This window comes from Platalea leucorodia (assembly GCF_965183815.1).
Source record: "Platalea leucorodia genome assembly, chromosome: 11".
Taxonomy (NCBI): Eukaryota; Metazoa; Chordata; class Aves; order Pelecaniformes; family Threskiornithidae; genus Platalea; species Platalea leucorodia.
In genome coordinates, this window is record NC_138833.1 from 20,721,886 (window position 1) to 20,737,134 (window position 15,249).

The 15,249-nt window shown below is 43.7% G+C and overlaps 2 protein-coding genes across 3 annotated transcripts; one reads left to right on the forward strand and one right to left on the reverse strand.

Moving 5' to 3' along the window:
* Window positions 1-530: 530 nt before the first annotated feature.
* Window positions 531-8,589, reverse strand: SOX30 (SRY-box transcription factor 30; the record flags this gene model as incomplete). Its single annotated transcript, XM_082324084.1, has 6 exons — window positions 531-903; window positions 2,892-3,381; window positions 5,277-5,456; window positions 6,223-6,462; window positions 7,669-8,269; window positions 8,515-8,589. The coding sequence occupies 6 exons, from the start codon at window positions 8,587-8,589 to the stop codon at window positions 531-533; spliced, it is 1,959 nt and encodes a 652-aa protein (XP_082180210.1).
* Window positions 8,588-14,054, forward strand: THG1L (tRNA-histidine guanylyltransferase 1 like; the record flags this gene model as incomplete). 2 transcript variants are annotated; one of them, XM_082323688.1, is made up of 6 exons in its annotated part: window positions 8,588-8,775; window positions 9,613-9,789; window positions 10,202-10,371; window positions 11,087-11,175; window positions 11,828-11,935; window positions 13,276-14,054. In XM_082323688.1, the coding sequence occupies 6 exons, from the start codon at window positions 8,588-8,590 to the stop codon at window positions 13,435-13,437; spliced, it is 894 nt and encodes a 297-aa protein (XP_082179814.1). In that variant the 3' UTR covers window positions 13,438-14,054. The 2 variants fall into 2 exon arrangements, with proteins under 2 accessions (XP_082179814.1, XP_082179815.1); XM_082323689.1 differs by lacking the exon at window positions 8,588-8,775 and having other exon boundaries at window positions 9,735-9,789; window positions 10,206-10,371.
* Window positions 14,055-15,249: the final 1,195 nt, after the last annotated feature.

Genomic DNA, 15,249 nt, shown 5'->3' on the forward strand with positions numbered 1-15,249 from the left:
CAAATTAAGCTTAAAACACTCATCAAAGGATAAATATAACGCATTGCAGAATCATTCTTGACTTCACTCTCCAGGCCTTATAGTATTTTACTGCAGCAAGAATTATATTACGGTCATAAACCAGAATTATTTCACTTGTTAAAACTCCTAAAGTAATACCTACAAAATTATGGCAAATACCATCAAAATGCCTATTTTGGCATTAAAAGGATGTGCTTAAACACACCTCTGCTCAGGAAAGCACATTATCACATGTGTAGAGCTGAATTCCTGCGTGAGTGCTTTCCTGAGCCAGAGCCCAAACAACGCCCCGATGAAGCAGGTGAAACTCCAGAGGCTTTTGACCTCCCCAGGTCTGTATGTGATCTCCCAAAATACAAACAGACCCTCAGACTCTTCAAAATGACCTGCACAGCCCCCTCAAGCTACATGGATTTTCCACTGAACACACTGACTGAAAAGACAGTGTCGAGGAAAACATTTATTTCCCATTCTGTAATATTTCTCTGGAGTATAATTTGTGTTAAAAATTACAATTCTCTCAACAACTTTACTTCTTCTTCCTCGTCGCTGTCAGTTACATTGATTAGGTGGATGCTGGAGGGAGTGGATGAGGTGGCTGACAAAACCTCCTCCAGTGCTCCAACGTCCAGCTGTGGCAGAGGGCTTAAATACCGCTCCTCGTTGCAGCCGTTGTGACAGGACATTACTTCCAGGCTCTCACAGCTGCGGTGGTTCTCACGTATGCTTTCTTCTGGGTATTCCTTGAAAGGATAGTCTCCGTCCAGAGCTGAAAACATCACCTCCTGTCTTTGGTACCTGTCTTCGTAAAAGCCGAGGCATTCAGGCACTGAGCTGGAGAAATTCCCACAGCCAAATGGAGGTCGGCTGAATGGGCATGTGCTGCAACGAGAGAGATTGAAAGCTGGCTGTCAGAAACGCAGATTGCCTGGACTTCCATTCAGCTAAGAAAAAAGAGAATGACACCGATGCTCTACGCTAGTCAGCTTATCCCGTTGAAATATTCAAAACACACATACTCTAAACCCATGCCTAATTTAAACACTGAGGCCATAACAAGAGACGTGCACAGATTCCATCTCTGTGCATATGCACCTCTTCATGCTAGATACATCCGTGACGTTGCTCTGAAAACAAACACAAAGCCCCTTGTGTTTATCAATGAAATAATATCATGGATAAACCAGCATCTGATAAGCCTGCAGTATGTTAACCGACATACTCAGAGTAGTAAAACAAAGCATCAAAAGTCAGTTTGTGTTATTTCTGTATGCCAAAATTTGTGACAGAGCTGGGATAAAACGCTCTTATTTATTCTTTGAGTGAACTCTTCCATCTGTCACATTGTTATTAAACAGGAGGACTGACAGAGAGTCCTTGTGCCCAATACCTGGTGGTCAATGTTACTATCTAAAGAATGTACACTGATAAATTTTTAAAAACAACCGCATAGTAGATGTCAGGAAGTTACTACGTCAAATGTAACTGTATTCCTCTGGTGTCAGAAGTTTGAATTTTTATTCTGATGCAGAAGGACACAGGTATTGCAATTTACACAGTGTTACAGAAATTCACCACGTTGTTAAGAAAACAAAGTATGGGAAGAAGTAACAGAGCTCTACAGTGCAGACACTATAAAGACATTGATACAATGTCTGTTGAGGTTTCGAGGAGACTATTCCTCTTTCCAATCTAACATTTAAATTTTTAGCGCATAAATCTGCATACATACTGAGTGTTATGCAGAAATTATGATTCTTGTATGCAAGAAATGAGTTTATAGGAATGTGAACTCATAAGTTGTTATATTAGAAAGATCCTAGCATTAGTGAAGCTGGCAGCCTTCAGAAGTCCATGAACGTGTGAACTCAGAACAGTCTGTTATGGTACAAGAACACTCCTCTCCCTCAGAGGCCCCACAAAACTGTCGAATTTCAGAGACCAAGGGCTAAGCAAAGTTAATCTTTAGCAATTTTGGGAGTATGTGCTCTGTGTTTCTTTAAAGGACCTCAAAATTAGAACTATCTTATATTGCGTTTATCAACTCCTTAAGTTCTTTTGAGTTTGATGGGTCATCATCAGCCCTAATCTATGACCAGGTAGTCTTAGTGCCGTAGGAACACATCGGTTGTTGCTATTAGTAGGAACGAGCAGTATATAAACGGGCAGAATTTAAGTCTAATAGTCATAATGATTTGTTGTGTTTGATATTGCACAGTCATGAAAGAAAAATGATGCCTTACAAAGAATAAGCCATCAGACTTCTTGCGTTTGAGCAGCACACCTGCTGCTGGGAGGGCGCTGGTGCTTTCTGTGCATGCTTAGCTTAGGAAATACCCACGGGATATTACGTGTGTTAGCTTGTAAATTCTTTAATTAGCTGATCTCTGATTGACTGCCCAGAGACTGCAAAGGAAAAACTAGGAATTACTACTTAAATAAGAATTCTGAAGACATTTCCCACCAGGCTGGATTTCAGAAATATTGGTAGTGATGACAGCTGCAATCATAGTACCCGGGAGACATCTCACACGCCTACTTTAATTCTATCTGATCATTTTCAAAATATATTTACACTATCTCTACCTAACGGTTTTCTGTAGAAATCAACTGCACTTAGATGCATAAAGCGGAGAGAAGATAATTCTGTTTACTGTGGGCTTGGGAGTGCCAATTACTGCGATAGTACTATGGAGCCTTCAATAACTGGGCATATATTACGAGCAGCCTCAGGCCAGCAGGTCCCACCACACGGGAGCTATGGGAAGGTAAGAGCACCTTTCCTTCTGAATGCTTCTTTCTGTAAATGAAAAGACTCTCTGCCTTTTAGCATTTGTTCTTACTGGTATTGAAATGAAGGGTTTCATTACCTTGAGGGGAAATAGTGAGGTCCAGGTACAAAGTAAGGGTGGTGAAATGAAAACCGAGGAGGTACTCCAAACAGACTGGCTGGCTGACCAACGGGAGGAGACTCATAGAGATGTGAGTGAAGAAAAGGGGTAGCTTGGGGAAGAGGTACACCTCTAGGAAAAATAGAAACCCCTGGGTACTCCTTCGGCGGCTCACTATTAGAGACAGAAAATCTGCCATTAGTGGTGGGTATGTTACTTGGGTTTCTGCTGAAGCTCTCAATGAAAACTGGTGTAGGTCTCTTCAGAGAGCAACTGAGCCCAGATGATACATCAAGAGCTTCTGTCTGAGCAGGTTCAGCAAAGGGCTGTGGTGAAATTACAGGGCGCAGGGGCAGGGTTGGAGCTGGAACAGCCACTGACGCGGTGCTTGCACTAGTAGTCTGGAAAAGAGTGATTGGACCAGCATGTTGAATGGAAGAAGCCGGCAGACGGATGGCAGGAGCCTCACCTTTAGGAAACAGAACAGTTATTTATCAGACATGAATAGAAGAAGAGATTTCATAAACAGCAGCGTAGCAAACCACAGCCAGAGCCAGAACCATTTCCCCAAAAACACTTGCTAGCATTACTTCCCTGCAACTCACAGTCATACACCACTTGGCCAATGTGTTCTGACAGATGGGTTTGGAGCCCACACATTCAAGCTCCCTTCTACAAAAACGCAAGGGTGAAAGAAGAAGGAACTGGCTAGTGAGTGTGGAGGCTGTGAGGCTGGTGAGGGCTGTGTCGTGTCCTGATATGGCCACAGAATGGGGTTGGAGCATGCATTTAGCGCCTGAAGCGCAGAAGACCTCCCAAATCTACGGAGTTGGAGTGAGCCAAATTCTTGACAAATCTCTGTGGTGCCAAAGCAGCAGTGAGGAGCAGAAGCAACAGTTAAAATACCCTACTCTCTGATGTTTTCTTATTTGTTCCGCCAATGAAGGTACCCGCTAGCCAATTTCACTTTGAAATCTTTTGCTGTCGTGTCAACAGGGCTGCCTTTACACAGAAAGATTTCAAAACACATTGCCTAAGTATTTTCAAACCTCACTACCCCGTCTAAGAGTCTACATTCCGAGTCAACAGGACTTAAATGCATCTAGATTTTCACAGTTTGTATTTAAGAATCATTTCAACCACAAGAGGATAGTAAACTCCGGAATGAAACATAGTAGCATCTGAGGATAACATAACATTATAAAATATACTAGGGTAAGAAAACAAATAATACTTCATTCGGTCAAATTTACAGAAGGATTTGAGAAAGGATCACATTGCTAACTCAGAACTTCACCAGAACAAAGCTGAGTGTTCTCTTCTACATCTCCGAATATTACCACACAGCATAAACAGCCAGTTCATTTTCTTGTCTCACCACAAAGAGAGCAGCCCTTGTCAGTACACTTCAAGAGAAAAATGCCATTGCCTGGATCTAAGCTATTTGTTGTTGAAAGAGCCAGAGCTCTTTCACTGCAAAATATGCGGGTCAGCTATTATACTTGACTGCGGGCTCTCATACTACACCCTATTTCACTGCCCATATTGGCTCCTTATAAAGAGGAGGATCCTTCCAGGTTAGGTGCAACTTTTTAATGCATTCCTTCTGTAACTATATTTTTGTTTGTATAAAAGCTGAGCTACTTACGCTCAAACTGTGGGCATCTGCAAGTTCATAACGACTACAGATGGAACTATTCCGAGTGTGCATAGATACCTAAGTACCTGTTCATGGAAAACGTGCAAATGAAAAATTTCTTTTTCAGATTAAGTGACTGCGTTAATCTTGCAGCACACACCTTACTAACACCCCACTAACTTCTTTTTTGATGACCTTGTTGACAATTCTGTCTGCTGTCTCTTGGAGGCAGTCCAAGTTGCTGAGCCTTTGCTCTAGAGCAGTGGTGCCCTCACTGCCAAGGAACACTAACATCGGGGTGGAGGTGCCACGGACTCCGCTCACGAGCTTTTTCAGGCTTAGCAGGGCAGGGTTGAGCACTAGTGCGTTAGAGCTGGTGAGGTAAGGTATATGTGAGGCGGAGATAGAACAAGAAACAGCCATAGCTTTACAGGAAGCAAGTGAAGATCCAAAAAGACCAAGAGGTAGCAGGCGGTAACGAGGAGCTACAAAGACAATAGCAGGGATCTGTGGGCAATGAAGAAGCCAGAAGAATTTAAGAGGCTGAGGAAACAGTAGGTAGAGACTAGAAGGCAGGGGCGCGGTGCAGAGGAGGACTGATAGAAACAGTGGTGTCAAGAAAGACTGAGAAATTGTTTTAACTATATCTACACTACCATATGTATAACTCTTACTACAATAGGTAAATCCTGAATTTTTAAAATCATTCACTACTGAAAACTCACAGACTGGATGTCCAATACTGTTCTTAACATTGGGGATGACAACAGAGTAAGCAGGTGACTGGAAGGGACAAACGCCAGCTGGATTTGTAGCGATGATACTCTGAGAAGTGCCGGAAAATACAGCAGAGACAGGCAGTGGAAAACGCTTCCTTTTGCCTGGTCGTGGTTGATAAACCCAACCTGTCAGAGATGAGAAAAGATGCAGACAGACGATTTTGGGGATGGTCTCATTCTTTACGGAAAGCTATGATATCTGTAATTCTGAAGTGTCTAAAAAAAAGAGTCCAAAACCTGCTCCTCTAGTCAATGGCAATACTCCATTTGTTTCAGTGAGCTGGTAAATGGGGCGTTTTATCAGAGGTGGAAATAAAATGGACATGTTTGGGCATTGTTGTTTCGTTACTAAATAGTAACTGTGAGACAAAGAAATACAGAACAGTGGGGAGTGACGTGGCACAGCTGAGGGAAGCACGTTAAGGAGAACATGCCAGAATACAGTGCCGTTTGTGCTTCCTGTGGCATTGCCCTTTCCTGCTTTTAAGGAATGGATGCATGTGGCACCACAGGCCACCTGAACAGCTCTTTCAGTTATATATATAATATATATTTTATATATATATATTCTGTTACATATATAATAATGCAGCAGGCCATGCTCACAATAAACTCACTAGCTGGCCATTAGACTACTAAAGCATTCAGACGAGCTGCTGTAGCTGCGGTGGTCTAAGACCATAAGACACATTAGAGGCTATGAAGGGTGAAACATAATTTTGGATGCTTTAAAAAATTCATATGCTTTCAGGCACTAGAAAGCTGACAGAAGGACTGCGTGCTTGAAATTTTTGTAATTTTTTTGTAACTGTATTACTTGCTTTAATGAAGGAGGTCCATTTTTCAAAAAATCTTGCAGTTCTACAGCATTCAGGTAAATAAATATGTTTACCGGGAAATTCCTCTCGGTGCCTTTGTTTTATTTTCTGAGCTTCATCGTAATAGGGCTGCTTCTGCTCTTCAGTCAGTTTGCTCCACTCCAATCCAAGCTGAACACTGATTTCTGCATTATTGGCAGCTGGGTTAGCTTTTGCTAGGGCAGGCCGATGGATCCTGGCCCACACCATAAATGCGTTCATTGGACGCTTTACATGGCCACTTTTGTCCTTGCTAAATGGAGTATCTGGCATACCTATGCAACAAAATGAGGAAAGATGATCATCTTCCAGGCAATATATGCAATACAGGTTACATTCAATAGTATATCAAGAGGATATTTGGCAACAGTCAAAAGAATCACTCGAGCTTTGGAACACATGAAACACATTTGGAGAGCAGTTCCTAGAAAAATAACTAAGGCCAAGGGAGTATCCTCCCCTAACCTTCACCGAGCCACTGCATAAGGAATCATTTACCTGGCTTTTGTTACATATTATTTAAAAAAAAAAAAAAAAAAGAAACATATGGGACTGCTAACACACTGGTTTGGATTTCATTTGGCTAGATTGTTTTCTTAGGAATTTATAAACTAAACATTGTATAGCATAGACCATATTACTGCAAATTTGTCATCACCACCAGAACTGAGTATCCAAAGCCCTAACGATGCAGGGACCTGATCTAACGACGGTGTGGCAGCTTAGTCCCACACCTGTGCAGTCCCTGGCTTCTCAGCTGAGGTTGTTGCTGTTCTGGGTTTCTGGTTGGGGTTTTTTTTTTCCTCACTCTTTTCTCAGATTTTGCTGGAGGAACGTGTGTTACCAAATGACTGTTACATGACACCCAGCTTTGGCTCTTTGTAAACACAGACTGCATTTAAATTGAGGCGGTGACATGATAAGAACCCCCAGACCCCTCACAACTGATCCCCGAGCTAGCAATTTCCCCCCTGAAAAAGGCTTAGAAATGAACTCTTTCACATTATCAATAAAGGGCAAAAGCCTTCTAGTCTTTAAGACCCCACTTCATGCCATAAATTTTGAAAGCCTAGATATCTCTCAAAAAAAGTAAGCTTCTAATCTAGATGTTTCAAAATGTTCCTCATTTAAGATGTCCAGATTTTCTGAGAGGTGTATGAATGCTTCATAGCTTTAAAAATCAAGCTGATTCCTGACCTTAAACTTGCAATCACAACGCGATGCAATTCCGAACACTGTTGTAAGGGGTTTAAGGTAGTCAGGGAGGAAGTGGACAAAACTGCGTTGATTTTAACAAACCACTGGAGAACTCTCTGCTCCCGTATTTTTACGTCTTACGCTGAAGAAGAGAGTTGTACAACCTCCCGTCCATCCAGAGGGATGGTTCGCTAACACGACCTTTCCAGGGGTGTTCTCCTATCTGATAACCTGTCGGCTGTGTGCCACTTACTGAACCCTTCCGAGCTCTCTTAACGTAATACCTGAATCGGAGGGCAGTACTGTGAGGGGAACATTTTTGGTTTCAATCTTTACTGAAGGCTCCAGTAAAGACTGCATTTTAAGCGGCACTTGTTTCGCCGGCACTTTAGCCACATGGATCAGCTCTGACGGCAGAGGGCCTTGGATCTGTATGCGGGTCCCAGGAGGTAAGGGGTGAAACACAACGGGGATCTTCAGATCTTCAGGGAGGATCCCCAACCCCTCGCACCGCTGCGCCTTGCGGTCATCGGTGCTGGCGTGAGCAGGCCCACACAGGGGGCCAGCCGGGGCATCGCCCTTTTCCATCTTCACCCTGCAGGCCTCAAAGGCCGGGTCAGGCGGCTCCGCTTTGACAGCGCCTCCTCTCCAGGGCTCCTTCCCATTCCCCCGCTTCTCCAGCACCTTCACCTCGCTCTGGCTTTCCCCGCTGCCCTTGTCATGGTCCCTTTCTCTCTTGATGGCGCCGCGGGCCTCCTCTTTACCCCCCCACAGAGCTGGGGAGCCCCTGAACTCGTTCCCGCGGCAGCCCGGGGGATCTCCCCCCTCCGGCTCGGGCTCCTCCACTTTGATGTGCAGCACCCTGAGGGGGACCTTGGCCTCCCCCTGCCGAGGGGCCGCCGGGAGGCGGCAGCGGGGGCCCGGGGGCGGCTCCGGGGGAGCCCCGGGGCGGAGCGGCCGCTCCCTGCTCCCCCGCTCCATCCCCCCGCCGCCGCCGTTGCCGTTCGCCGCCCGCGATCGTTGCGCCAACGGCCGCCGCGCCCTCGCGCCGCCTCCGCCCGCCAATGGGCGCGCACCGGTCGCTCCCCCGGCCCCCGCCGCGCGACGCGGTCGCCATGGAGACCTCAAACCATCGAGAGGTCCGCCTGGACGCCCAGAAGGGCTCGCCGCCCTACCGCCGGCGTTTCCGCTTCCGCTCCGGCCATGCTGGGGTGCCGGCGGGCTGCCTCGGCCGTCGCTGCGGGCAGCGGGCGGTGGGCGGGCTGCGTGCGCGGCCGCCGCCTCTCCATGGCGAAGAGCAAGTTCGAGTACGTGCGGGACTTTGAGGCGGACGACACCTGTCTGCCCAACTGCTGGATAGTGGTCCGGCTGGACGGCCGCAACTTCCACAGGTGAAGGCCGGGCGGGCAGCCCGTGGCCGGGGCGCTCGCAGTTTCCTCGGCCTAAAGGCGCCGGGGCTGCGGGCTCCGAGTGATGTGCCGAGAAGAGGGATCCTGGCTGGTGCCTTGGCCGTTCCCTGCTGGACCTATGTGAATTCTGCAGGTGTAGGGGTTACAAACCCGCTTTTCCCCCCGAATCCCCGTGAACCCTTCGCTCGTCCTCTCCGGGGCACGGAGTTACTGCGGGTGTTTGTCTTCAGGGGCAGCTTCGGGACGGTGCCTTCGGGCAGGGTGGTAGGGAAACGGTGCACCAGTGCCTGGGGTGTGCTGGGGGAGGGACATCAACTGGTATACAGGGATATTTATTTGTGTTTGGAGCCGGTGCCTGTGTGGCATTCGCCTTTCTTCACGATAAATGGAGCACAGTTCTGTTGTGAAGTGTTCTTGCTGGGGGTTTGATCTCTGGTTTGGTCACCACAGGTTCTGGTAAAGCTCTCAAGTCTTGGCAAGTTCATGTTGCCCTTGTTGGACTGAGTATAAAAGGCACCCTAGGAGAAAGTGAGTTTACAGAAAGTAGCATTTGTCATCCTTTTCCAAATAAAGTACAGAACCCGGTCATTTTGAAGAACTGGTTAGGGTGAGATACTGATGGGAAGGAGAATGGGTTATCCAGAATATATAAAAAGAGGGGTTTTTGTTATTGCTTTTCATACCTAGAGGGAATTCTCTGTCAGTATTGACAGGATACTGGAAATCAATATTCATAGAAAGCAAATATGAGGAAAAAGAACGGATTAGCATTATTATTAGCTTTTTAAGGATTCTTATTTAACCATTTTTGCTTTGAAGGTTTTCTGAGCAGCATGAGTTCAAAAAGCCAAATGATGACCGTGCTCTTCATCTGATGACCAAGTGTGCCCAGACAGTGATGCAAGAATTGGAGGATATTGCTATTGCGTATGGACAGAGTGATGAATATAGTTTTGTTTTCAAAAAGAACAGTAGATGGTTTAAAAGAAGAGCAAGGTAACAGCTGCTTTGATACTGAAGTGAACTTGTTTTTAACAGCTCTCTCTAAATCTGTAATTCTTTAGATTTGCCTTTATCTGCAGGCAGAGGTTAGGAGTAGGGCTGTGTTTGGGTGTCTACGCTACAGTTAGTTCAGGTTCTTCATGTGAACTCTTTGCATGTGATCTTTCAGGAAAACACATTCAGTGATACAGAGTTTTAAAAAAAGTTTTGATGTTTCCTTTTACAAACGCTTACTTGATTCTCAGTACTTCCTCTTCTGCAGAAGAATCTGTGCCATAACTGATACGTTGGGCCATTATTTAAGAAATGGTGCTAGAATTATTGCCACTGATATCTCAGATAATCACAGATATATAACCGTATTGACATATTTCTTTCTTTTTTCCTTTTGCTTTGTGTTTGCAAGTAAGTTCATGACTCATGTGGTCTCCCAGTTTGCCTCAAGTTACGTATTCTATTGGAAGGATTACTTTAAGGACCAGCAACTTCTGTACCCACCAGGATTTGATGGGCGAATTGTGTTGTATCCCAGCAACCAAAATTTAAAGGACTACCTCAGCTGGAGACAAGCAGACTGTAAGCGTTTCTAGAAAACGGAGATTCGTGCAGTTGAGTTCTCTTCCTCTCTGAATAGAAATGTCTTTATTGCCAGTGTATTTGTACATATACATATCAGTGAAAGAACAGCAGGTAGGGTGGTAGTTTTAAATAAACAAAATTGTTTTGGGCTTTGTACGGATGTAGAAATACCGGCTGAAATTCTGAGTCTTCAGGCTACAACTATATTTGTTGCATGCTGGGAGTGAGTTCAGCCCAGGAAATGTTAGAATTAATAATAGAATTAATTTATTATTTTTTACGTTCTGGGTTTGTTTAGCCAAGGTAATCTTCTTTAATGAAGAGATGTGAATGTTGAAAGTCACACCATGTAGCAAAATTGTAGCAATCAAAAGTGCTGTTTATTCCATGCTAGAACAGACCATTGGGTGGTTTTCATTAGTACCTAGTCCCTGTTGCTCAAATGAAGATAATTTAATTACACATAAACACCCTTCCCCCTCTGCTCTCTCTTTTCAGAATTTTGTAACGAAATCTCTCTTCTTGTCATTCTTATGATATGCAGTACCTTAAAAATTAATCAGAAAGATTGTATCTTCTCTAGCAACTGATATTATTAATTCCCCTTTATTCTTGGCTGTTTCTTGGATATGACTCTGGAAATAAAGTTGTTTTTTCTGAGTAATCACTCAGATTTGGTAAATACTCTTTCCTCTCACTCTTTTCTCTTTAGGCCATATTAATAATCTTTATAATACAGTGTTTTGGATGCTTGTACAGCGAAGTGGTTTGACACCAGTGCAAGCGCAGGATAGACTCCAGGTAAGACTCTCTTAAGACTCTCTTGAGGTGTCTTCCCCCCCCCCCCCCCCCCGGCTACAAAGAAAATTGTAAGATTTGCTGAGCTGTATCTTCCCTCCCCAGCAGCCCCGGCTGGCTTGTCTGCTCTTACTGTAATAATTTTGCGGGTGTAGATTCAACAACTTCTTGATTTGTACGGATGTTAATATGATTAGCAAATAATGTGGTTTTGGTCAAATATTAGCAGGACTTTGATTTCTTAATTAGCAAGTTTAGAAATCTTAAAAATGTCTTATAAATATCCAGTATCCATAAGCACGAAGTACAATGGCAGGATTCAGCTGCTATGGATTCCCCGTCCCTTCTGTAGTATTTTGTCTCATTGTGCAGACTTCAGCAGATTAGTTCTCTTTTCTCCTGGAGTCTGTTGACTTTCTTCTGTTTGTCTTGAAAATGTAATAAAAAAAAAAAAAAAATCTCTGTTTTAATATCCTCATTTGGCAGTTGGAAATAATTCCTCTGTTGGGAGAGGTAATTAAACACTGTAATTTAAAGGTGAAAAACCTGTATAAATGTTAGTCTTACTTCCAATATTCACCCATCTTCTACCATAGAGATTCTGTTTGTTTGTTTGTTTTCTATAAGAGTACTTTTTCTTTTCATTTCCTCTCAGGGAACCTTGGCTGGAGATAAGAATGAAATCTTGTTTTCTGAATTCAACATCAACTACAACAATGAACCTTTGATGTATAGAAAAGGAACTGTCTTAATATGGCAGAAGGTAAAAAAACTCTATTACCACTTGCTTCGTGCTCATGTTTTAAATAGCTGCACTATGGCAGACAAGCTACACTGTAGATCACCAGATGTATCCCAAATGTATGTCTATGTATAAATATATTTTAAAACTAACCATATTTGACATATAATGATGTGTAAGAAGACTAATTAGTCTTTGGAGGTGTTTTTGAAATATCTTTGTCTATGAGCGTAGTATAAAAACTAGTCTCTGAAGTCTGGCTTAGATCAAACTACGACTGTTGCGATAAAACGTGTATCAACAGATGAGGATGTATATGTAGAATTTCACAAGACTGATGTATTTGTTAGATAAATCTCCCAATCATACAGTCGGTTTCTTAGCGTTGCCAGCTTTGAAAATTGAGGAAGCATTCTGCTTCCTGAAAAATTACATTTTAATGACTGTTGTCAGTTTGATATGGTAATCACTGGGGCCTGTGCCAGGCCCTTCACGGATTAGATCCCAAGTAGTTCCACTGCAAAGGAATTACGAACTTTTGTTCAGTAAGGCAGCTCAGCTCATAGTATGCTTAGGCCCTTTCTACTTCTGTAAAGCAGCCTAGTAAGGAGTGCAGCTGTTAATGGGGAATTCCTTTTAACGATAACTTGGAAATTTTCATCATTCTCGGATTACATCATTGTTGCAGAACTAGTTTAAGAGATTCCTGTCCTGTGTCTTGTATGAGGTGAGACCCCAGAAAATCATAAATGTTTATGGCCTTAGTGTCCTTCTGTAGTAGGAGATCTTTATTAGAAATATGTATGTTTCCTGTGATCAGGACCTGATTAGTCTATGCTGAGAGTTATCTGCAACTTGCTCAGCCTTTGAACTTCTATATGTAAAAAACTGATAATCCTTCCCTCCCCCCAATTTAATTTTGGCCAGTGACTTCTATTATTTCATTTGAACTACTTAGAACAGATAGAGGCTTCAACCTGGAAATATATTCCGCTTGTTCCATATACATACTTTTTTTTTTCCCCCTCGGTCATTGTAGACATTTGCAAGGTCTCCCATTTGTTTTATATAGCTCCAAATTAGGTATTGTACTTTATTCAAGAATACTTGCAATTGGTTATGCGAATTTGCAGATCATTTCTTCAAGCCATGTGATGATGGCATGCAGTTTCCAGTGCTCACGTGTTATCGTGTGTCTCTCTTTGAACTGAGAACAGACTCTCTTTCAAAAGATTCAGTGTTCAAATTCTGTAGTATGCTATAGGGTTGGTAGTTGCTCTTGTTGCAGCTTTGTTTCTTGTCCATTTGTGAATCCCCTCTGGAGTCTTATATGTCTGCTAACGTGTCAACTCTATTTTCAGATTAATGAAGTCATGACTAAGAAAATAAAACTGCCAAAGGAGACGGAAGAAAAGGAAGTTGAAGTAACTCGGACTAGGACTAAAGTTGTTCCCCTGCACTGTGACATTATTGGGGACCAGTTCTGGGAGGAATATCCTGAGATTCTGGCTGAGGATAGTTGATATCTCTGATGAGTATAACTGGTAGTTCACGTTTTGCTCTGCTTGGATTGTTGGCAAGTGAGGAGTATGAATGGTGGCTGGCAGAGTTTAACCTGTAACCCTCTTCAACAACTACATTGGTTTTAGCACTGTTGTTGCCTGAAAAAAAGACGCTGGTGTGTTGTCTGACATACAAGGATATGCCCATATGGAAAACCTGAAATCATTATATTTTGAATATTAAGAACTCGTCATAAATTAAGACTGCTCCTTGTACATGCGTATTTGTAGAAAAACCGTATAGAAATGTCACGCATTTCTATAGCATTTAAACCATGAGGTATTTTACTGAACCGACGAACTATAAAAAAAGCTTGCGTATTTGAATAGTTAAAAGCAGAGGAGAAAATAATTCTTTTTACTTTTTTTTTCAACTGAGATGGACCAGAATACTTCAGTTGGCACTTAGTATTAATTTTCAAGGCCAGTGTGTTTAGTCAGATCAGCGACAAACTGTTCAACTGCCTGATGTCTCTGGTTCTTACAGCAGTTTCCTATGACTGATTTTAAAAGCTTTTGTCAAATGTACAGGATTTTTATACTTTAAAAAAAAAAAATCTTCTCTGCTGTGTTTATTACTTGGTCTTTCTCATTCCTGGGACTTTACTGATAATTGGCGGAAGTTCCAAACAGTGAAGTTAATAATAAAGACACTGTACAGACTTGAATTCTGTTAGGACAGGGGTAGACATTGTGCTCTCATCTTCTGTGGTGTTGTGGTTTGACCCCCAGCTGGCAACTAAGCACCACCCAGCCCCTTGCTCGCTACCCTCTCGTGGGATGGGGGAGAGAATTGGAAGGGTGAAAGTGAGGAAACTCGTGGGCTGAGATAAAGACAGTTTAATAGGCAAAGCAAAAGCCGTGCACGCAAGCAAAGCAAAGCAAGGAATTCATTTCCTACTTCCCATGGGCAGGCAGGTGTTCAGCCATCCCCAGGAAAGCAGGGCTCCATCATGCGTAACGGTTACTTGGGGAGACAAACGCCATCGCTCCGAACATCCTCCCCTTCCTTCTTCTTCCCCCAGCTTTCTATGCAGAGCACAATGCCATACGGTGCGGGATAGCCCTTTGGGCAGCTGGGGGCAGCTGTCCCAGCCGTGTCCCCTCCCAGCTCCTTGTGCCCCCCAGCCTGGTCGCTGGTGGGGTGAGGTGAGAGGCAGCAAAGGCCTTGACTCTGTGTCAGCACTGCTCAGCAGTAACAAAACCATCCCTGGGTTATCAACACTGTTCTCAGCACAAATCCAAAACACAGCCCCATACCAGCTACTGTGAAGAAAATTAACTCTGGCCCAGCCAAAACCAGCACACGTAGCCTGGGAAGTCATCTGCCTCCCACTGCGCAGGAGAGTGAAAGGCAGCAACACGAGGGAACGTTCCCGGTGCCTGCCAAGAGGGTCTTAACAAGAGCTTGTGTTGCTGTTCTCTGATTTTCCTGGGGATGACACACAGCGGTCCTGACAACACACGTTAGTTAGAGGGAAGGGGGGAGTGTGTGTTGCCTGGTCTATGCACAGTTTTGTTCTGGTGTAACGATCAGTGAAGACCCTTTGTCAAAACAGTTAAATCATACGACTTCTCAGAGCAGAAATTTTTCTGCTAATGTAAAGGGGCTTGTCCCAGTGTAACTGCAATTTGAGGGAAATAACCTATTTCAGTATAGAAATACAACTATAATGATATAATAGGTATTTATAAGGATATTGTTACTGCTTTTAACCATGCTGGTTTCAAAAACATGGTGCTAGAACAGTCATCTGGCACGCTGTTGCTAAG